Below are 24,363 nucleotides of genomic sequence, written 5' to 3'. Positions count from 1 at the left end.
CTTATTGTTTGTACTGTTTGGTATGCAGTAGCGTGGTGTTTTCAGGTTATCTATCCAGAGCGTCTCGTGCAGACATGGCAATATGTACATATATGCTGTACCAGAAGTCAGGGAAAACTATGGAGGTACACATTTCCTTGGTCCTCTAGTAAGTCAAACCTGTGCCTAATCACTGAGCACGGGGTTGGACCCGATGACCCTGGAGGTCCCTTCCAACTCTACCATTCTATGATTCTACTGAGCCGAGTCCCTAGGAAGTTATGTTTGGTAGGGCCTCTAATAGGCCTATACACCTTTCAGCCCAAATTAATATTATTTGATCATAGCTATAAGAAATTTTGTGGCATTTGTTTTTTCAACCTAATAGTTTGATTGACTTCCCGCTTCAGTGTATTTTTGGCTTTTTGCTTATTTTTCTGCATACTTTGTAATATGGTGGTAAATTGTATACACCTTAGCTGTTGCATTCAGTACATACCTGATCTAGTAGTTATACAATAATTGGTTAACAGGTCAGTTAATACACAGATTTGTAGTTAGTTAAAAGGGAAAAAAATAGTTATGTTGTTTAGAAGATATCCAACTCAGATACGACTAAACTGTTGCGTCATGCTTCATCTATCCCAGTATGCGGCATATATGCATCCTCCGCTCTCAGCGTTATAATAGAGGCCTCAGGGACCGCCCTACGCGAGTGTGATCAGAGGACCATGGATGGTTCCTAGGAACCTTCATCTTCCTGGTTAGGCAAGACACATTCCCTAATGGTTAGCTCAAGTTTTTGGGATGAGTGAGGAGGTCGTGTTGTTGACAGTATGGGGGAGGAGCTGGGTAGCATGAGAAATCGGCCACAAAAGGGGGGGGGGGGGGGAGGAGAATGTTAGTGAAATGAATATGACTGCATGTTCTAACCTATCCATAGCCATTTTGTGAGCAAGTAGCCATCTTCTGTGTCTATTTTGAACTTTTCCTTTAACAAGATTTGCTAAAGTGTATTGACGAATAAGAAGTTACCTCGATGATTAGAACATTGCAAGGCCCTAGATTGAATGTCTCGGGTCATTGTGTCCTGTTCTCCTGTCTCTAAACAATTATTGTATATAATTAAAGTATCTTGGTGTTCAGAGAAGTTAATCATGTAGGATTCTACTGCGTCCGCGCTGCTTTTCCTTCAGCAATTTAGAGGTTAAATTCCTTATCTTGCATATTTATGTTTCTTTAACCAATGGTAATAAATGAATTATAATAGATTTGAATTATTGTAATTAGATCATGTGCCTCTATAAAAGCTGCGGTGTGTCAATCAATAAAATAGATTACTTTGGATCACATCCCATGCTGTGCGGTTTAATGTTAATCTCCTGAGCTCAGCTTACCTCTAACTAGAATTTGGAACCCAAAAGCATATTGTATGGCAAATATTGATTTTTGCACTAACATTTTGGACGAAGACCACATAGGTTGAAACGTAGCATCATTTAATGGAGGAATAAAAAAGGAAATGACAATTTTTGTACTACTACTTCTCTAGATTATTTCTTGAATTGCTATTTTGGAAGCACTGGCTCTGGCTTCCTGGTGGCTTGACATGTATGTTTTTCACCCCAGCCATTTAGGCTAATGTGAATTGTGTGCTGCTGACTACAAGTGGAAATTGGATGTTCACAAATATACACAGACATGCCTAACGTCATGGGATAGCAGTATGCATATTGATTATGAAATGAGGCATTACTTCAGTGAAGGACCACATAGGAAATAAGTTACATTATTGGGACACTTTTGTAGCGGGGACCATTGCAGGCACAATATGATCATTTTACAGTCCCACTATTTAGGTAGCACAATTTGAATGCTAGAACCTCCTCTGTAAGCCAGAGCCAAAAGCTGCAGCAGAGATCAACTATGTACTGCTTTCTGCAATGTAGCCAATTAGAGATTATTAACAGTCTAAGTAAATGACCAACAAAGTGAGGACATCCTCTTTAGGCCAGGCTCACAGGAGCGTCATTTAACTGTGTATGGGCTGTGAGTAGATCTGCGACCACAGAGCACAATAATCTATCTAGTGGATTCAACGGTAAAATAGAATAGGCTGGGTTCTACAGTCCATTAGCAGATTACGCAATTCCAACCCGCTGATGTGAGCGGAACTGTACAATCCAATGCATTTGAATGATCCGCATACTACCGCGGATCAATTGCTCGCAGAATCCGCAATTACTATCTGCTCGTGTGAGACCGAGCTAACTCAGACGACGGTCATGTAAGCTGCATCAGCCTTGAAATAGATAACTCCTTCAGGGTGTAATCTCAAAACCACAATTTCATAATACAATGACTTTTGCATTTTTCAGCAAACCATAATATAGAGTTTGTTATTCTGAGAATAGAGAAGTGAAACTGTGATCACTGGGGAGAGATGTTATTCTAGTTAACCACATAATAACCAAGTCAGATGCAGTAAATAGAAAGATTGTAGAAAATCTGCACCAAAACTACATCAATATCCTCACTACTGGTGTGTGGATGTTGATAAGAATTCACACTAGACTTCACCTCTTCTATTAAGAAGGTCAAATCACTCACCAAGTCACCTCACCCCTCCCAAAACTCCTATGTCAAGGCTTGGAAGCAGGATTTGTCCCAAAGCAGAGATCCTACCGTTTGACATAACATGTGGCTCACAAGCTCAAAATGCTCAATTAATGCAATCTCCTTAGAATCAACTAACAAGGTCTGCTGAGATGGTACTTGGTGCCTGCACAGATCACCCATTATGTACCAAATTATTCTCCCCTTTCAGGGGCTGCGCCAGCCCAGGCACTGTATACCTCATTTGGTGTTCTTGCCCTTGGGTGGTCCACTTCTGGTCTAGAATCTATGGTTTAGCTTATACTTAAATATTATTCCTTGCTGTTTTCCGTGGGTGGCCCTATTGCATTATGATACATGAACCCCATCGGATGGACTCTTTATAAATGAGAAGTGAACCAGTATCCTTCTAGACAAAGAGGAACAATTCCTTAAAATTCAGAAACCTTGCATTGACCATGTTCACCATCACCTCACCTCCAGGTCCTCAGCTTTGACATAGTGCCCAGTTAGCAATCATTAGCAACTATATGATGCACTTGGTAGGCCCTCCCTCTGCTCTCCTCCTTACTAGAGATGAGCGAGCGTACTTGGTAAGGACAGATACTCGAAAGATCTCTCCCCTCCCCCCCTGCTAACTCCCGCCGGCACCCGAATCCTTGCAGGTGAGCAGGCAGGTACTCTGTAAGGACGATACTCGCTCGAGTATCTGTCCTTACCGTGTACGCTCGCTCATCTCTACTCCTTACCCATCTTTATGTGCAAATGAAGCCTTTAGCTGAATGCAGCCGGAGGGCTCTTATCTGCTTCCAGCTCCTTTGTTCTCTGACGGAAAACAATGCTATCAGCACTACCCGAGGAGAACTCAGAGTGTGGTCCTGATAAGACTGCACAACGCTTTTTAGGTTGGCCTGAATTTAACGATCAGCTAGCAGTGCACGAAAAGTGCACGATGGCAGAGCGTTTAGACGCAATGATTATCACTCAAGCGATCACTTTTGAGCGATCATCGCTCTGTGTAAATTGGCCTAAAGGGCGATTTCACATTTGTATTTGGGCTCCATAAAGGGGTTTCCGTCTCTGAACTGAATTAAAACAAAATAAACTCTTCAATTTTTATTCTTCCTACTGAGTTCAGTGGGTTTTCAGAAAAATGGAAAGCTTTCAGTTTGCTTCAGTTATGTTTGGTTTCAGTTTTGTTTTTTTTGTTTTTTGTTTTTTTTCAACTAAACAAAATTTTAAAAGATAAATAAAAATAGTGCAGCATTAGCAGCTCCATTTAAAAGATCAAAACAGAACATAGGCAAATTGAATCTTTTTTTCTTAAACTATTTCAAATTTAGAGAACAAAAAACACAAAACCAACAACTATTGTTTCTGCTTCAAAAACGGAACAGAGACGGAAAGGCCTAAGGAAGGTGTAAATGTGCAGACAGACAGAATTATGGCACATTTCAGCTCTGTAAGTCTCCCTTAGTAAGGTTCACTTATTAAAATTGCAAGGGAGGTCATCAAATAGAACATATAGAACTAAGGGTGCCTTCGCACTTGCGTTTTTTTAACGCTGCGTTTTTGTTTTTTTTTTTTGTTTTTTTTTTTACACACAAATGTCAATGGGACTTTCTAATGTAAAAAACATCACAAAAAAAAAATCGCAAAGCACAAACTTGCGATTTTTGTGCAATGCGTTTTTAACATTAGAAAGTCCCATTGACATTTGCGTAAAAAAAAAAAAACCTAAGTGGAAAGGCACCCTCACAGTGTGCCCAAGTTATGCAGACTCAGAGGGAGTTGCCAATGCAGTGGATCCTAAGGGCTCCTTCCCACGGACGGATTTCGGAAATCCACTGCGTTGCCCGCAGCTATTAGGTTCTATTGAACCTAATAGCTCAATGCTCACGGTCACCGTGAAATCACCCGACCTCACTCGCGGCATGTTCTATTTGCCGCGGGTGTATGCGCTGTAGCACAGTGGAAGATAGCGTGGAACCCCTTCCCTGCCTACCGCCGCCGCATCATGTGACGTGGCCGGCGAGTCATGTGACGCTGTGGGCGTGTCATGTGACGTGGCCGGCGCATCATGCGGGACGCAGGATGCTGGATCCGGAGGTAAGTATTGGGGTCTTTGGAGGGCACCGTGACTGGCTCCGCTGCGGAGCCCATCACGGCCGTGTGAAGCCGGCCTAAGGGGGACAACATGTATGTATTTAGATCAGTGGCTACAAATCAATGCAAAAATAAATTAAATAAATAAATGGGGGAAAAAACGACAACTCTTCATACACCTACTTATTCCCACGTGAGACTAGGTCAGTAAACAGCCAGCAGGTGCCACAGCTGCAAAGAGAACGAGCGTCCACAAGAATGTCCGCGGTGCTGGAACGCTTTAGATTGCAGAACTGCTCTGTCTAGAAGGTTGTCTCGCTCCAAGATTTTAAATGTCCAAATGGCAATTAAACAAGACAAATATTTCACAGACCAGAGAAAGGCAAATCCAATATTTTGTCATTTCCATATTCCATCCAAGCTCTCCTCATGCTGTCAGAGGGAGTGCATTTCCTCCATTGTGAATGGCATACATATGTTCACACTTGATAACAAACCATTAAACAACTTGATAAAGTTGTAACTGTGCGTGACAAAGTGGGAGCTTAGATGTGTACCATTTAATCTCCAGGCGAGCCCTAGGTTACAAATGTCACATACTCCTTCAGTCTGCTTGTGCTGATTACAAGCCCAGGAGGAAGGAGGGGGGAAGGAAATGGGGAGCCATAGGTTACAGTGCAGATAGGGCAGGTCTCCTGTCGGCAGAGGTCACTACATAATGGGAGATTTCCAACTATAATTTATGGCTGTTTAAAGGTCTGTTTAGACTGCCCGGTTAATCGCGGATGGTCAATCATTTCCTATGGGAAAATGGATCTGCGGATTTGCTTAATGAATCATGTCCGTGGACGTGGTTTAAAAATGGCTTGTATCTGAGCGATTGCAATGATAACTAGGCAGTGTAAGTCCACAAGGAACAATGAGGCATATCTTTCTGGCATACAAAACACTCAATTTGCCATACACACCAAGGTTAGGACTTTCTGCAGATTTACATTGGGTACTGTCATGGCTCAGTGGATAGCACTGTTGCCTTGCAGCACATCGACATGAGTTTACATGCATTTCTTCCGGGTACTGTGGTTTCCTACCACACTCCAAAAATATATAGATTGTGAGCCCCAATGGGGACAGAACCCAATGCCAAATGACGTAATTGCAGGATAGACATTAAACAACCAGCAGGGTTGTTGATCCAGGTCTTGGGAGTCAAGGAGGAAGTTTCAAAGTTGATCCAGGGATTATTCTGCCTACAAACTTTTGTATTGATCCCAATCCAAGCAAAGATTTTATTACCCAAGACACAAGTATTTAAATTTATGAGACACATCATAGTAGTAGGCCTCTTTATTAAGGAGGCCCTACGCCTTAAACCGAAGTAGTTTGATGGCTGAGAAACAGTTAAATCAACGTTCTACCGATGCAGCTGCACACATTTCAGTCCATATTGGCCGTTAGCATGATTAAAAAAATCAACTTGCGTCAAACTTTACCCAAACAATTGTTTTAACTATAATCCTCCGTTTTCATCCACTTTAATGAATATATGGGTACATTTAGCTCATAAATAACAACAGAACTAAAAAGTTCCATTTCCTCATAATAAGGATAAGTGTTTTGGAGTACGGGGCCTTAGTAGAAGAAAGCCATTATCTTAGCAGCACGCTCAGGCTTTCATAACCAGTGGCAATGCTAAATGAGCAGCAATTGAAATGTCAAACCAGTGAGGCTGGGAAAATAATACCAACAGGAGCAAAACCAAGTCAAATAAATATTGGTCAACTACACAACATGAAGTTCCTTAATGGAAATAGACTCTGTAATGAGGCCTAGACAATATAAATGTTAAATAGGCAGAGACCTCTAAATGACATCAGGATAATGAGAAGTTTGGTTTGGAGGCCTTAATACAAATAAACTGGGGCAAAAAAGATTGGCATAGACCTCCACCAGTCTGTAGTGCAAAGTTGTGTGTGAAAGTAAATGGGATTTTTACCCAATATCTGGGTGTAGCGTCCGTGTTCAGAAGATTAACCCCTTCACACCCCAGGATGTATATGTACGTTCTAGGTGCACAGAAGTAATATGGCACAAGCTTGGAGGCAGAGCCCATTCCACATACAGACTGTCTGCAATTGGAGTTAAGGCCCATTAACACGGCCCGATGAGCGCTCAGACGACAGTTTGAGTGACAGCTTTGAGCAATCATTTTGCATAAACTATTAAGTAGCTACACAGCTACTTAAGAGCAATTAAGTGCGCAAAATAAAGCCTTAGCTGAAAGCAGTTAACAGCCAGAGGCTATTAACAAAAGATCTGTGCTCAGATCCTTTGTTCTCCACGGGGAAACAATGCTATCAGCACTCCCCGTGGAGAACTGCTGATAAGGCTGAAGGACGATTTTTAGGTTGGACTGAATGTAACGATCAGCTAGCAGTGCATGAAAAGCGCATGATGGGCGCACATTTATACGCGCCGATTGTCACTAAAACGATCGCTTTTTAATGATTTTTTTTAGCAATCGTCGCTCCATGTAAATGGGCCTTTACAAAGCAACATAGAAAACAGACAGGTGAAAGAAAAAATTTTTAAAAAGCCCCATTGTTTATTTAGTCTGCCCTTGTTATTACCTTCTCATTTCTCTTAGGGCTCATCTCACACAAGTGTATTTTGCCTGTGTATTTTTTTACACTTTTGATACGCACTACTGAGCTCCACTGATTAACATAGGGCCATTTAGGCCTCATGTCCACGGGCAAAAGAAGAATTAAAAGCCACAGCGGATTTTAACTCTTCTCCCGCACGCGGATCCGCACCCCATAGGGATGCATTGACCACCCGCGGGTAGATAAATACCCGCGGATGGTCAATAAAAGGGATTTAAAAAAAAAAAGGGAGCATGAAAAAATCTGGACCATGCTCCATTTTCATACGGGGCTCCCGCGGGCTTCTATTAAAGCCTATGGAAGCCGTCCGGATCCGCGGGAGACCTAAAATAGGAATTTAAAAGAATTAACTCACCCGCAGCAGACCGGGAAGGTCTTCTCTTCCTCACGGCTGGATCTTTCTTGCTTCAGCTCGGCGGATGTGCCCGGCGCATGTGCGCGGCACATCGGCGACGTGCCGCCGGCGTGACGAGTTCATCCGCCGGCCGAAAAAGAAGAACCGGCCGTGAGGAAGAGAAGACCTTCCCAGTCCACTGCGGGGGAGTTAATTCTTTTAAATTCCTATTTTCAGCGCTCATGTCCGCGGGGCAGGAGGGACCCGTTGCAGATTCTACATGTAGAATCCGTAGCGGGCCTGATTTTCCCCGTGGACATGAGGCCTTAGACCAGAGTTTTAAAGCATGTGGAAAAAAAACTAGGCATATTCTATATTGGTGCGTAATACACCCATTGTAGTACATGGTTGCATAAAATCTGCAGTAAATATGCAAATTGCAATGCAAATAATCCCTCAGTGCTACATTGGAGGGAAAAAAAAGTTATAAAAGTGGGGAGGAAGTCAACAAGTGAGTAGTTAAGGTATGAATGACATAAAATGGTAATTGCGTGGGAATAGCGCAGAAATATAGAACTGGACTTTTCACTCTCAGCTACCAGAAACCCCATATATAAATTGATACAATCCATTAGCGATAAGTTAGCTGTGTAACTGCTAATGTAGCAATGTTGCAATGTAGCACATTGGTATTGGTGCAGTCCTGGCAGTGCTCCGACAGGCCTGGCCTTGTAAAAGAGGTGCAACATTTTTCACTCCAAGAACCGCTGGCAGCAAAAGGCAGCCTCTACTGTAGAAAGATTCTGATGAAGTGTGACACATAGGCTGGGGCTACACAACAATTTACGGCCGTGTGACAAAACTAATGTCACAAAGCCTTCATCTGGCCCTTTTAGTAAAAGGGGCAGATAAAGCCTCCAGCCCAAAGCAGAAACACATTGCCTTGATGTTAATAAAGAGTCTTCACACCAGTGATTATTCTTAATCCTACACAGAGTGCCGGGTTTCCAGGGGTTACTCTGCATTTTCGTAATTCTTGGATTTCCCAGCGATCACATTCACAATCAATAGTTGCAATTGTAGAAGTGCTACATTGCAGTCTTATATGTGCCAAATAAATATACGAAGTGTATTAACTCCTGACTAGCATTTGTGGTAAGAAAGAAGTGCACACGGGATATTTTATACCTTTTTATGTTACAGTTGCTTATACCTCAATGATTTAGGACAGTGTTAGAGATATATAATATTTGCAGTGAGTTCTTGTATTTGGGTCCCTCATTATTGCAGATATGACTCAATGGATAACACACCAAAATAATTTTTATTAAAGCCCCAAATTCTGTATATCTATAAAAAACGGGTTCTTACCTTCCATGGGCATGAAAATCCAAGTTTACAAACTGCTCCTCATGGGATACTGCTCTCTTGGCACGTTGGTGTTTTTGGTGTAAGGAGTCCATGTCATAAGACAATCCTTCATAATGTCTAACATAACTGTTTAATTTGTTTCCATACTGACCTGCAAATAAACAGAAGACAGGTTTTATTTACTAGTAGAATACAATGCCTAACCCTGATGTGGTACCAGTTTAATTAGGCCTCTTGCAGATTTGCACTGCAAAATCCGGAGCAGGATTCCACCTACGGATTTCAATGGAAGCCGCCTGTGACGTGGCCATTCCTTAATCATTGTGGAAGGGCTGCAGGGGCCACGGCATCGCCAAGGCAACGGCGCAGCATTCTCTTAGCTGCGCATGCCGGCACACTCGCAGGACAGGAGGCCACCTCATCGCCATAGCAACGGTGTGGCATCCCCTGTACTGCGCATGTGCTGCTCAGCACATTGGCAGCACAGGAAAGCAGGCCTGGCATCGGTCTGACCCGCTTGTGTGCAGGAGGCCTAAGGCTGCATCCGTACGGGCTACAAAATATCGCTCATGTGAAAGCACCCATTGGAAAGCATGGGCTTCACATTGTAGCGATGATTTTGTAGCCGTGCGAATGCAGTTTGAAGCCCGTGGTTTCTAATGGGTTCCTTCACATGTTTTGTAGCCAGAAAGAACCAATTGGAAAACCTGGGCTTCATATACATGCATTTTGTAGCTACGATTTTCTGGCTAGATTTTGAAGGCTGTGTGAAAGAGGCCTTAAAGCGCAGGACTGCAATGAATAATCCTCGCGTGGTACCATGGGGTCTAAGCAATTAGGCATCTACAGTTTTCAAAGCTTGAGCATTCAAAAAAAATTAAAGGGTGTATATAAGGTCATGCAAGTCACCTGACACGTACCGCCTAAATACACCTATACATAAAGCGAGCTGAAAGCCACTCCACAGACTGTTCACTGCGGGCCAAGAAGTCAGTTGATAAAGTGACATAGCAACGGAGTGCACACAAGGCTATTGTTACATTAGGTGTTTGATTTCACCAGAGTGTATATTTACACGCTTTGATCAAATATTGGGTTTTGCTATAGTTATTAACTACAGTTCTGCACACACTCTTACACATTTATAAATAGTTTTCACTTTTTGACACCATTAGACAGATCGGTGATAGATTAAGGCGGAATGCACGAGGCCGGGTCAGATTTCGTATGCGGGATCAAGCAGCAGAATCAGACCCGGTGCTCCCTGCGTACCTTCCTGCTATCTTCTCTGTGCTGCAGATGTGCCGGCTGGCACACATGTACAGTACAGAGAATGCCGCACCGTCGCTAGGCAATGATGCGGATTTGGTGGCATGCCAGCAGTGAAAGCTGCGGACAAGCTGTAGACTTCAATGGAGGCTGTCTGTACAGAAATTGTGCTAAAATAGCACATGCTGCGATTTTCCCTCCACGAGCAGAAAAAAAAAAAAAATTAACTGCTTTTGATTTCCGCTCGTGGACACGGAAAAAAGTGTTTTTGCATAGCATGTCTATGGGTAGTATTGCAAATATGCCCACTTGCATTAGGCCTATAGGTAACCTGATTCATGTTGCCCAAACCACCGCCAACATGAACCTGGGACAGATATGCATGATGCTCCCAGCAGCATCTTGACTGCTCCTCTCCATGCTTGTGTATAAGGAGAGGAGCCATCAGTCAACATTCTGCCGGCCGGCCCGGCCCTGACGCAAAGCTCCACTCCAAGTTAAAATTCAAACGTGTGTTTATTCTGAAATGTTATAGCATTTCAGAACACCACATCCACAGGGGGCACTGTGCATCCATGTTCATGCTGCATGAGCCCAGTGACAAGGGTCCCATTGAAGTCTGGGCTAGAACTCCAGGTTCAACTCAGGATGAGTAAGACTCCTTTCAGACTAGCGTTCTGCCTCCTTTAAGACTTTCCATCGGTTCTGTTTTTGAAGCAGAAAAGTTGAACCTACGGAAATAACATTTCCAGCTTTTACCCATTAATTTCAAGGGGATTTAAAAAAGGGGAGGGGGGAGGCGGGGGTGCTTTGTTTGTTCCATTTTAAAAGGGATAACTAGAATGGAAACTAATAGTGTAGTCTGCAATGCCATTTGTTCTGTTAAAAAAAAATAAAAAAAATGGAATGGGAGCAAACTGAAAACGTTTCATTTTTTGAAAAGCCCTTGAAATCAAAGTAAAGGGGGAAACACATGCATGTTTATTTTAATTCTATTTTTCTGCTCCAGAAATAGAGAGATACAAAGCCCTACTTTCATATTGACAAATGGGATATCTGTACAGGAAACTCAGACCAATATCGCACTTGCAAATCTGCGATTTCTGATGCAAGTGCTATAAGTTTTGCAATAAAGCCAGTGGTTTCAATAAGAAAAACGTATTGCTTTTGCATGAGAAAAATAAAAAATAAATAAAATCACATGCGCGTGTGATGCAATTTTTTTACAGCCATAGGAAACAATGGGCTATTCTGACTCAGAATTATACAAAAATTTTGGCAGACAGACATTTTTTTTCAACCTCGGACCATCAGCCAGAGAGTGGAGAGAAAGAAAAATGCTTATGTGAAATCAACGTAATCTTTGCACACTTGATATCTAACGATATCACAGATCTCACATGAAAACTGCCCATGTGAATGCACCCTGATGCAGAGGAGACACAGCCCTTATGAACCAGATGTCATTCATGACAAACCAACAGCGACTTTCATCTGTATTCTTACGCTATTATAGACTCTGAAGAAAAAACACATTTCTTAAAACTTAAGTCATTATATACTGTAATGCAGTAAGAAGTGAAAATTGAAAAATACCATGAAATGATCAAACAAGCCCAAAGCAGAAAGTTTCAAATGCTTCCAACACCAGTAGGAACTCCGTCACCTCAATGTTAAAAGCCGGCATAAATGTGATCGTTCCAAAATGAATCACAAAAAAAAAGGGCTAATGAAAAGAGTTTTGGATCTTTAAATACCAACCCCTTCACCTTTGTAATACACCTTTAAGTTAAGCCAATTTTCATGTCACCAGGAATCCATCTACCTGCCAAAAATCAAGCAATTAAAAACCTCCTCTCCTTTAAGATTCCAGTCCTCGGTTCAACACTACTAAAGCAGCAATTGTCCTCAAGGAAGGACATCTGTTGTTTTTTCCTTATCTTCTTGTAGCTACTTGTTCCTTTGAGAACATCCCAGTAACTGGATTCTAATGTCCTCTAATCTTTTGTCCCTCCGGTCTGATGCGGCTCTGTGTATTCATTTATCTTTCATGCATGATAGCTTTCCTTCATCTGAATTCTTCTGTCACATTTTTTTTTTATTCAGGAAAGGTTCGGCACCTCATAAATAACTTTGGGTTTTTAAGCATTGGAGTATCTGATGTTAATGAGCCGTATTATCGCTCGCATTGGCATACAGGACAGGTACCAAATAAGTTTATTTTCCAGACAGTTCCTAAATTGTAGAAACTTGATCCTAGAGTACTATAAATTCAGCATTTATCAAATGCAGTTTACAGCTCTTCTGAGGGCTCCTGTCCACGGATGGATTCACATTCCGGAGTGGGATTCCGCCTCCAGACTCCGCAGCAGATCCAACCACATAGCATGCTATGTAAAAATGTGATTTTCTGCCCATAAGTGGAAATAGACTGCGATTTTCCGATCGCAATGAGAAATCGCAGCATGCAGCATCCTCTGCACTGCGCATACGAGCCAGAGCTCAGGCCGGCACATCTGCAGTACAGAGAAGACACTGGACAGGTAAGCAAGAGGGAGGGTTGGGGGGATAACAGGTCGAATTCCGCTGCGGGATCCGACCCGCACATGGACAGGCGGCCTTAATCAACGCTTTAGATGTAGCACTCATAAGACTTGCGAGTTAAAGTGTGAAAGGGGGTGGGGGTAGAGGCACAACTTGAAAAAGAAAACAAAAAGTAATTTCACAGAAAAATAGGTTTGTGTATTCCCGGGTGTAGGCAAAGGTAGCCAACTGTTTTCCATTTAGCAGTTCCATCTGAGCAGCAACCAAAACTAAAAACTGTTCAGTTTAGGTTCCCGAGATTTCAATGGAAGCTGAAGTGCTTGAGTTCAGCTTAGTTTGCATTCGTTCCATTTGAATTTAGTTTTTTTTTCATCTGAAATAGTGCAGCTGCGCCATAGCTTTCATGACAAAACGGAAGTCAAATGGCAAGGACTCTTCATTTTTTCGACATAGTACAAGGCCGGTTTCACACAGCCGAGAAACTCGCACGAGACGTGTATGTTGCAAAAAGCATAAATCTTGTGTGAATATAAACCCCATTCTCTTGAATGTAGTCATATACAAGAGCAATATTTTCCCACATCGCGGTGTGGGAAAAAAAGGGAACGAAAAAAAAAGGCCTTAGAGCAACACTAAATATACTATAAAGTGTATGTTAATAAAGCCAAAGGCTAACAGGACTCATAAAAGGCACACTGAAAAATAAAAACATTAATCATGGCTGTGGAGCCAGTAGGCCAAACTTCCAACTTCTATTCCCCCCCCCCCCCCCCCTTCCTCACGATTGGCTCAAGCACATTCACAATAACAAACACAATTTTTTTTTTAATGTAGTTCAAGCAACATCAGGCTTAACATACATTTCATTTCTGTCATTTTGAAGTCTGAAGAAATACATTTCTACAAACTCCACCCAAAAACTCTTCCAGCTCCACCAGCCCTGGCTAATAAAAGCACAAGAGGCGTTACATGTTCAGAAGACCAGTTTGCACATAAACTGATGTAAAAGGAACTGTTTGCACGCTGTACAAGGGTCATTAGGACTGTTTTAGATTGATGTCCATGGAACTACGGGGAAGTTCAAACTGTAACAAGGTTCAAGGTGCAACGGCAACTTCTGTATCCCCTTTACGGACACCTCCCGAGAATCATTACACCATAATTTCCATTACATCTGAAACATTGTGTTCGCTGCAGCGGGAGGCCATGATGAATACATGTGTCAAGGTGTTGTGTTGCTACAACTAAGAATTATCACCTGACATATCTGATTCACCTCTGTTGGGTAAATAACTTCCAATATCATTTCCTGCCAACAATATTACACCCACTTCAGTGAATCAGCAATGAGAAGTTCGAGGGGATTTTCAGCAACATGTTCTTGCTTGGCTAACTTAAGAAACTGCATTATGAATCTGATGACAACCAGTATAGGTCAAACTGATCAACCCCGATGACCTTAACATGAACATTCAGCCTGGACAAATGTCATGCAAACAAGAGTATAGTTCCCCATCAGATAGCTGGAAATATGGATTCTCCATAGTTAAAGGGGTTGTCCCGCGCCGAAACGGGTTTTGGTTTTTTTTTCAACCCCTATCCCCCCCCCCCCCCCCCCCGTTCGGCGCGAGACAACCCCGATGCAGGGACGTACAGAAAGCTTACCGGAGCGCTTACCTTAATCCCCGCGCTCCGGTGACTTCTTACTTACCCGGTGAAGATGGCCGCCGGGATCTTCTACCTCCGTGGACCGCAGCTCTTCTGTGCGGTCCATTGCCGAGTCCAGCCTCCTGATTGGCTGGAATCGGCACGTGATGGGGCGGAGCTACACAGAGCTACACGGAGCCCCATTGAGAAGATAAGAAGACCCGGACTGCGCAAGCGCGTCTAATTTGGCCATTAGACGGCGAAAATTAGACGGCAACCATGGAGACGAGGACGCCAGCAACGGAGCAGGTAAGTGAAAAACTTTTTATAACTTCTGTATGGCTCATAATTAATGCACAATGTACATTACAAAGTGCATTAATATGGCCATACAGAAGTGTATAGACCCACTTGCTGCCGCGGGACAACCCCTTTAAGTCCAGAACAAAAATGTTTTACAGGCGTTTAGACAAAATTATGTACAGCCCTTTTAATCTTTGTGTCCATGTTTAATGAGTGATGGCTTTTCGTCCATCGCTGACTTCAAGTCTGCATGAAATCCTTGTCCCTCAGGACGATAAGACGGAACGCATGCGGTGTTCTCCGCGGGCAGTACGGCTAACATTCTTTAACAGCTTCTGTCCTGCTGGAGAAGAGATGTATTTAGAGAACAGACCAACCACTGTTCTCTAAATACATGCAATGAAGTACTAAAGAGCTGATTTAGTGCATTAGTACCTATGCAAAATGATCGCTCAAAACGGTTTGTTTCTGATGAATTTTGAGCGATCATCTGTATGTAAATGGGTCTAAAGATGACCCATCATCACAGGGTGCAGTCCTTAAAGAGGTTTTCTAGGACAGGGATGGCACTTCCCTGTCCTCAAGATAGGTCCTCAATTTCAGATCAGTGAGGATCCTCAGCTGGCCTGTCCACTGATCAGCCAAAGTGTCCGCAGCCTCTTCACTGCATACCAGGCACAGCACTGAACCTTGTATAACAGCCCATACACTTGAATGGGAGTGAGCTGCTCTCAGGCCATGTGACTGATGAACATGTCATCACTGGCCAGAAGAGAGGCTGTGATAGCGTTATAGTCTCTTCAAATTAGCTGATCAGTGGGGGTCCCAAGTTGCGAATCCCCACCAATTGATATTTATGGCCTGTCCTCAGGAGGAGACTTTTTTTTTGCCCTGGAAACCCCTTTTAAAGTCAAATTATGTAAAAGATACAAAAAGCACAGATACATAAATATCAGGTATGCATAATGTGTAGGGAGGTTTGTGCATAGGTACAGCCCCCCCCCCCCCCCCCCAAAAAAAAAACCCCAACTAATTCTACAGTATTTGTCATTAGATTAGTGCATTGCCTATTCACAGTACCTTATATAATTATCTACCAGAAGAGTGTGAAGATAGGTTAATTGTATGAGTGGGTCCAATGCAGAAAATAGTAATTTAATATACCCACAATTATAATTCAAGTTGAATAATAAGACTGTTACAATATTTTAATCCTGAGTGAATTAAATCCACATAAAAGGAATCTTTAGACAGTGTGTGATAATCAGTAGGCTCTTACAGGTGGATAACTTAATTTACAAGTAAAAACATCAAATGTGTCTCTGTGGGGGTCCCACTCCACATCAGGTATTAACAAGTGGGAGGTAAAGGTCTCAGAGGCTAGACTGCAAGACACCAACCACACACATTGTCAAGAACACTCCATGAAGGTACTAAGTATGAAGGATATCAATGCCATTCCTGACAATTCAATGCCTTCAATAACCCAGCTATGTGCTTATGATCAGGGAACTTGGGCACATGTCAAACATTGGTGTTTCGACATCAGTAAACCAGAGTTAAATACTGCACATGTGGGACCTCTGCTCCATTCATGCTGGGACCTTCAAGATGCCCCCATTCTTGGGATCAGTGGGTGTTGGACCCCCACTAATTTTAAAGCTATTTCCTATGCTGTGGTTAGGTGATAACTTTATAAACAACCCTTTTTAAAAAAAGGACTGGTAGAACCCTGGCGATGTATTACAGTCTTCAAGGAAAAGCTTGATGCTCATTTACAACAAGACATTCTTGAAAGCTTCTCCCCACCCTACTTATTCCTCACTTATCTTTTAGCAAGACTCCAATAAACACTGATACTAGACATAGCACATCTAGTCAAGCTAATAAAATCAACTTATCCCAAACAAGAAGCTACTGCGAGAACACAGTATGGGGACACAGATTGGTTTGGGATAGGCAAAAGGTGCCCAACAGGGCTGCATCCTCTCACCCTTCTTGTTTAACCTATATACGGAAATGATCATGCGGAAAATGGGCCTAGACGAACGGGAAAGTGGAGTGAAAATAGGAAGAATCATCAACAATCTCTGTTATGCGGATGACACAAATCTGCTTGCAGAAACAGAAGCAGGTCAGAGGCAGCTGATATGGAAGATTAAAACTGAAAGTGAAAATATGTGCCTCTACCGGAATTTAAAGAAGACTGAAGTTATGACAACTGTAAAAAATGGTCAAATTCAAATCAAAATAGACAATGCGGTCATAGAATGCGTGCGAGACTTCATCTTCCTTAGCTCAAGAATGCTATCCTACATGTTAGCTCTGGCATAGATTGGGGCAAAGCACAATGCTAAACATAGCCAAAGTTTGGAAAAGTAGAAATATCAGTATAGCAACTAAATGCAGCATTTTCCCATAGCCATGTATGGATGTGAAAGCTGGACTGCGAAAAAAGGATTGAATCGTTTGAGCTGTGGTGATGGTGAAAGCTGCTGCATATGCCCTGGACGGTGAGTAACAGAGACGTCCTGAAGTGTACAAGACCCGAAATATCACTCGAGGGGATAGATGACCAGACTTAGGCTCACGGATTTTGGCCATGTAATGCGAGCAGAGTCGCTAGAAAAATCTATAATGGGGGACGGATCAGTGGCAAAAGAAGACCTGGCTGCCAAAGGACGCGATGGCTGATAGTGTCGAAGCTGATACTGGCATTGATAGCACACAATTGAAAAAAAAGCAGCGCAAAACTGAAAAACATGGAGGGAGCTCGTCTCTAGGGTCGCGAACCACTAAAGTATTAGTATTAGTAAGTCTTCATAGTGTATTAATGGGGTTGTTTGGCCACTGTCAAAGCTGCACAGTGCTAGGCTGTGAACAGTTCCCACTACAAGACGCCAGGCCTTCATACCACCCTCATGGAGTCAGTTTCTGACAGCTTTTTGCCCATAGCAACCAAATCACAGTACAGCCTTCATTAACCTCAGCAGCATAAGAAATTAAAGCCACTTTGCAATTGGTTGCTATGGGGAACAGACTTTCTTTTAAGACAGCTTTCATAAGAGTGCTGTGCCACTTCTCCGTGGCCCACCCTGTATTAGTTGCCCTTGTATCATCGCACCATGTACAATACTAAGAAAACTATTGTTTATGACAAGCACTGTCAGGGGCGAAGCTATAGGGGATGCAGTTGCACCCGGGCCCACGAGGATTCCCTTTCCATATAGGGAGTCCAGTACTATGAATAAAGCATTATAGTTGGGCGCCCTGTTAGAGATTTTGCATTGGGGCCCAGGAGCTTCAAGTTACAGCTCTGGTGGAAAATGTAGAAGAACACAGCATGTTCTATTCTGCCCCGTATTACACACGGGTAGAGTCCATTGTCCTCTATGGCGCAGGAAATTTAAACAAAACATAAAAATATAGGAAGACTACATGACGGCATGCGTGAGACACGTTGTCATGCACAGTACAACATCGCTGCCAAGCTCGGCGATACGCCAGCTGCACAGCGGTAAAACCCTGCAAGCCTCGAAGGGTTTTACACATATGGATGTGTAAGCATTCTTAATGAAAGGGACAGTCCATAAACCTAACCCTGAAGAAGCTGGGAGGGCACAGTTGTACTCTATATAGCCGTCGGTGCGGATGTACTAACCATGAAATGTGTTCGTCACTCAAATTTTCTGGGCTTTTATATTGTGAATAGGACAATACAGAATAGTGCAACTTCTAACCCTGCAGGTTGCTGGTGTGCTTTCTCATCGACCGCCGTTAATGGACAAAACATAGGATTTTTTTTTGTTTTAAAGTTTTATTAGAGAAAACTCTACTGAATTCTACTTTGAAAACAAAGCTAAGGCATTAAGCTTGCATATTTATGTAAAAGTGTGTGAAAACGAAGAAACAAAGTGGGTGGCTGCCCGGGAAATTACTTTGATGAAGAGATGAGCCAAGGAGATAAATTCAAATTTGTGCCATTTCTCTGGTGTCCAAAACGGACTTGTTCCCATTCAAAGTGTAATGACAATAATGCATGCTGCCAATCAACTCTAGAGCGCCAAATTGTCATATTTTATCAGCAGCGAGAGTCGTTCTGTGTGGAAATGTGCGTTCGAGAAGGCTGTTAGATGCTCCTCATAAATGAAACACACCACATTATGATAAATAAGACTTCCTTTAACCACACACAAGTCTAGACCCCGTGGGAGACTCATTCCAGTCAGTGCATTGCAAACTATTTTTAAGCACCGCATTAAATACTAAATCAACTGAAATTACGAAAAATCTTCCTGTTTAGAATTCATTACTTACAAAATGGTAATAGTTTGTTTTCCTATAGTTAAATTTCATGGTTTTTACTTTATTGCTGGGGAAATAGAAAATCAAGTATGGTACCCACAATGGCCAGCAATTTATTGGGTGGAGGGGGGGGGGGGGGGTTACAAAATGAGTAATTACCCTAGGCCTCAACCCCCAAAGAAGCCCCGACTGGCACGGTTCCCTTTAAGCAGTTAATTAGGCAGAGCACTCATGAAGCTTGGTGCCCAAGCAGAAAGTGTGCAGCCGTCCAGGAGCTGTATGGCCGCACTCATCTCACTCCTCTCTATTATCAGGAAGTTAAAGGAGATGTCTCGAGGAAGCAGTGATTTTTTTTTTTTTGCCCAGTCCCCCTAATTAAACATACATTACTAATTACCCCTGTAAATGACTTTCCTAGCTGGTTTGTACTTACCGTTCCAGCGTTTCAGCAACTTATAAAAGTTTCCCCAAGATGGCCGCCGGCTTTCCCCGTCGCTCGCTGCAGCCCGACGTGCGCGCTCCCGAGACGCTGCCAGCTGTGTCTCCATGGCAACCGGACGTCCCGCAGCCGCCGACCAGACGCCCCGCAGCCGCCGACCAGTCACCCACCGCCAGGCAGCAGGTAACCGGTGCTAGCCCCCGGCTCCCCAGCGCTACGCTCCCGGCTCCCCAGCGCTAGACCCTCAGCCCAGGTGAAGGCCCCGGAGCCCAGCGCTAGGTTCCGGAGCCCAGCGCTAGGTTCCGGAGCCCAGGTGAAGGCGCCGGAGCCCAGCGCTGGGCTCCGGGGCCTTCACCTGTCAGTGAACATCACCCCCGACCCATCACTTACCCCCCCGGCCTAGCGACAGCCCCCCCATCGCAGCGGCAGCCCCCCCGGCCTAGCGACAGCCCCCCCATCGCAGCGACAGCCCCCCCCCCCCCCCCGGCCTAGCGACAGCCCCCCCATCGCAGCGACAGCGACGACAGCCCCCCCCCCCCGGCCCATCACTTACCTGGACGGCAGGACAGCTGGGCGGCTTCTCCGGACAGCTGGGCGGCTCTGCACCTTCCCTCTAACAGAGGAAGGTACAGAATGGCCGCTCCAGCGCGCTCCCGAGCAGTGACAGCTCATCTGCGCATGCGCAGAAGAGCTGTAGCGGGGAGCACACTGAAGCGGCTCGTGCTGAAAGGAGAAGACCGGACTGCGCAAGCGCGTCTAAAAAAGCAAGCTGCCGGCGAATTTAGACGGAACCATGGAGACGAGGACGCTAGCAACGGAGCAGGTAAGTGGAATAACTTCTGTATGGCTCATATTTAATGCACGATGTATATTACAAAGTGCATTAATATGGCCATACGGAAGTGTATACCCCCACTTGGTTTCGCGAGACCACCCCTTTAAGCTTCCTGCTATGGACCACAGAAGGTGGGGGAGCATGGGTAAATGTCAGAGACCGGGGCTACAGGCTATAACAATTGTAAGACATTTCTGTGTCTAGTACAAAAGTTGGCACCAATACTGACTGGGGCACAATAGGGGGTACTGTTTAGCACTATTTTGGTGCACTGACACTACGATTTTCAGGTGTCGTCTGTGCGCCACTATTGTTTTTGATGATAAATATAGGCCAACATTTTTAAAGTACAGTATTGAGGTGCAGTGCCATACAGCAAGTACAGAAACAGGGGTAAACGGGGCAACAGCTAGAAAAGAACTGGGCTTTCAGCTGGGTGGAGAGATTGCATAGGTTGGTGAAAAGTAGGCAGAGTGGTGGAACAGTGAGGCGCCAAAGACATCTGGGTGGCAAACACTGCAGACAGGTTGTGGCCAAAGTAAGTCTTCATGGCAGCCTTGCCCAGATTGGAAAGACCGCGAACCATAGCAATCAGAAGACCTCACCTGCGGGTCACTGAATGTAAGTGTATGGCATTCCCTTATACAGTTTGTAGATCACCTAAGTTGAGCTGGCATCTACCACTGTATGTCAATGGAAAAAAAAAATGCAAAGACAAATTTTATTTGGCATCAGTATGTTAATATTGAGTCCCTATTGTGGCCCTGGTAGGGTGGTATTAGTAATATCAGTCTTTGTATAGCAGTTTTTGTTCAATAATGTTATGGCAACAAGTAATTAGTAACTATGTAGTTATTGCACGACAGTATTGTCAGGCTTTGTATAGCGGTATCACTGGTAAGATTTGTCCTTGTATAGTGCGCTTTGTTCCCTAACAGCATAGAGGGAGCGTTTGGTTTGTATATAGTGGCATTATTTGAAAATCTACGAAGCAAATTTGCAGAGCCTGGCAATTGAGCCGTCGGCCTTAGAGGTGAACGCCTCTTCCTGTACTCAGCACATCCTACAGCTCCATGAGTCTTTTCCGAAATGAACACCGGGTCCGATCTGGTATACATTTCTGGTATTTACATTAGTTTATGGCATAACTTTTACATAAATTTGTCAGCTTATGAGGCATAGGTTTTAAAACCAACAACCTGTCTGGAAGTAATAGAGATGAGCACTGCAGCTCTCAAGGCCCAATGTTCATGGGCGGATTTGAATTTCAGAGGAACCCGCACAGACCATCCGCAGTTCAAGCCGCCCATAGGGAAACATGGGAATCCGCAGCTGAATTAAAGCATGCAGATTTGATTTGGATGCAGAAGTCAAATCGTAGCCTGCTCCATTTCAGTGCGAATCCCACACAGACTGCTTCCACGGGAAAGCAGGAGTTTAAAAAAAAAAAAAAAAAAGAATTGTGCTTGTGTACCAGACTGCACTTTGGCACACATCTGCAGTACAGAAGAACGAAGAGTAGGGCAGGCACGCAGGGTCGCCAGCAGTGGGCAGGGGCTGATTCCACTGCGGGCTCCCACATGCGGAATTCGACCCACCCGTGGACATTAGGCTTTACATTGAACATATTCAGAAATTCAGATGGCAATGCGAATGTGTTCCAATATTTCAACATTTAGAAACCTGTAATGAAAACCTGACATAGCCGTACACATATACAGTTCAAACATTAAGGAAGCACAAGCATCCCATATAACCAAGTCACTTCAAAGATATCTAGCCTCCCGGGTCCTGCCAGTCACCCCCAATCTCCCTTCTTTGCTCACAGCTTCTGCAGGGCCATGATGGAGGGCCATGGCCCTGGTAACAGCTTAGCAGTGCAGGAGGTGGTGGTAGGGGGGAGGGGGGGGGGGGGCGAGAGGCTGGAGGGGAGATGAGGTGACACGGACAGCAAGGTCCTAGCAGCATGCGTGGAATGCGTTTTGCCTGGGATGGAGGGTTAGTTTCAGTGTTAGGGTTACATTATTAACTGATAAACCTTTCATGTTAATGCAGCCCCCCAACCGCTCTCACATGGAAGCTAATAATGTAACCCTAAACACTAAAACTAACCCTTACCCTCCATCCCAGGCAAAAACTCATTCTCCACGCTGCTAGGACCTTGCACCAGCCAGCCAATCAGCAACTTGTGTGCATAACAGCCCATCACTAGGGCTCCACCCATACTTGTGGGGCAGACAAGATACAGTAGTACCCATTATTTGTATATAGATTATTAATTTTAAAAAAATTATTCTTCATACTGGATCACCACCTAATTTGAATTAACTACCATCGTTAAACCTTCCATATTATCTTACTCTTTAAGGGTGCATTCAGACGACCGTATATCGGTCTCTCTCTGCAGAGGGAGGAGGCTGGAAGAGCCGGGAGCAGTGCTCTGAGCTCCCACCCCCTCTCTGCCTCCTCTCCAACCCCCTGCACCATTTTCAATGAGGAGAGGCGGGACAGGGGCAGAGCTAATTCCCAGCACTTAGCCCCACCCCCATCCGGCCTCCTCTCATTGCAAAATAGTACAGAGGGGCAGAGAGGGGGTGGAGAGAAGGCAGAAAGGGGGCGGGAGCTCAGAGCACTGCTCCCGGCTCTTCCAGCCTCCTCCCCCTGCAGAGAGAGACGCCGTATATCGGCCGGCGTGAATACCTGGTCCATATACGGTCATCTGAATGCACCCTTAAGCTGTATGCACCGTCTCACCATGCAGGTAGCTGACTGCACAGGTATTATTTGCTCCTCCATTTGGTAGTCAGCTACCTGTATGGTGAGAGGAAGATGCACCTATATGCACTCCTCAGTCAGTAAGTAACGGCCATTTTCTGTGATTGTTTTTAATTTTTAATTTCCCCTTCTGTGATGCACTTAAAGGGGTTGTCCCGCGCCGAAACGTTTTTTTGTTTTTTTTCAATAGCCCCCCCCCCCCCCCCCCCCCGTTTGGCACGAGACAAACCCGATGCAGGGGTTAAAAAAGAAAACCAGATAGTGCTTACCTGAATCCCCGCGCTCCGGTGACTTCTTACCTGGTGAAGATGGCCGCCGGGATCTTCACCCTCGGTGGACCGCAGGTCTTCTGTGCGGTCCATTGCCGATTCCAGCCTCCTGATTGGCTGGAATCGGCACGTGACGGGGCGGAGCTACGAGGAGCCGCTCTCCGGCACGAGCGGCCCCATTCAGAAAAGACGACCGGACTGCGCAAGCGTGTCTAATCCGGCGATTAGACGCTGAAAATTAGACGGCACCATGGAGACGGGGACGCTAGCAACGGAACAGGTAAGTGAATAACTTCTGTATGGCTCATAATTAATGCACAATGTACATTACAAAGTGCATTAATATGGCCATACAGAAGTGTATACCCCCACTTGCTTTCGCGGGACAACCCCTTTAAGCTGTATGCGAACCCAAGTCTTGCTCCCTGCAACAAAACAAGGGGCCAACGCCCTGTAGTGGGACCTGTGCTCTCAGCCCAGCACTGTGCAACTCCAACACCAAAATTTATAGTTACACAATTGGTGCCATGTTCTCTTCACAGATGAGAGCTGGTTTACACAAAGTACATGCACAAAAAAAAAAAAAAAAAAAGGCTGCAGATTGAGATTATTAACCTTTTAAAGGATATGGCCTATTTTGGGCTTAAGGATGCAATCATTGTTGGGGGATTTTCATCTCCACTTTTCAAAAGCCATGACGCTTACCGTATATACCGGCGTATAAGGCGACGGGGCGTATAAGACGACCCCCCAACTGTCACCTTATACGCCGGTATTCAGTGGAGAAAAAAAAAAAATTTCATTACTCACCTCCCACGGCGTCCTGTCGCGCTCCGGCAGGATGTCGCTCGCTCCGGCAGGCTGTCGCTCGCTCCTCGTCCCCGCCGCAGCATAGCTTTCTGAAT

The 24,363-nt window shown here is 44.4% G+C and overlaps 1 protein-coding gene across 1 annotated transcript in view; it reads right to left on the bottom strand.

Moving 5' to 3' along the window:
- Window positions 1-24,363, bottom strand: part of ADAM10 (ADAM metallopeptidase domain 10) — a 174,482-nt gene that overhangs the window by 99,639 nt on the left and 50,480 nt on the right. The window contains exon 2 of the mRNA XM_066592537.1: window positions 9,073-9,223. Within this exon, the coding sequence (XP_066448634.1) occupies window positions 9,073-9,223 (151 nt within the window). The remainder of the gene's footprint in view (window positions 1-9,072; window positions 9,224-24,363) is intronic.

The sequence above is a fragment of the Eleutherodactylus coqui genome, chromosome 2, assembly GCF_035609145.1.
Source record: "Eleutherodactylus coqui strain aEleCoq1 chromosome 2, aEleCoq1.hap1, whole genome shotgun sequence".
Lineage (NCBI taxonomy): Eukaryota > Metazoa > Chordata > Amphibia > Anura > Eleutherodactylidae > Eleutherodactylus > Eleutherodactylus coqui.
This window is presented reverse-complemented; position numbering and strand designations above follow the sequence as displayed.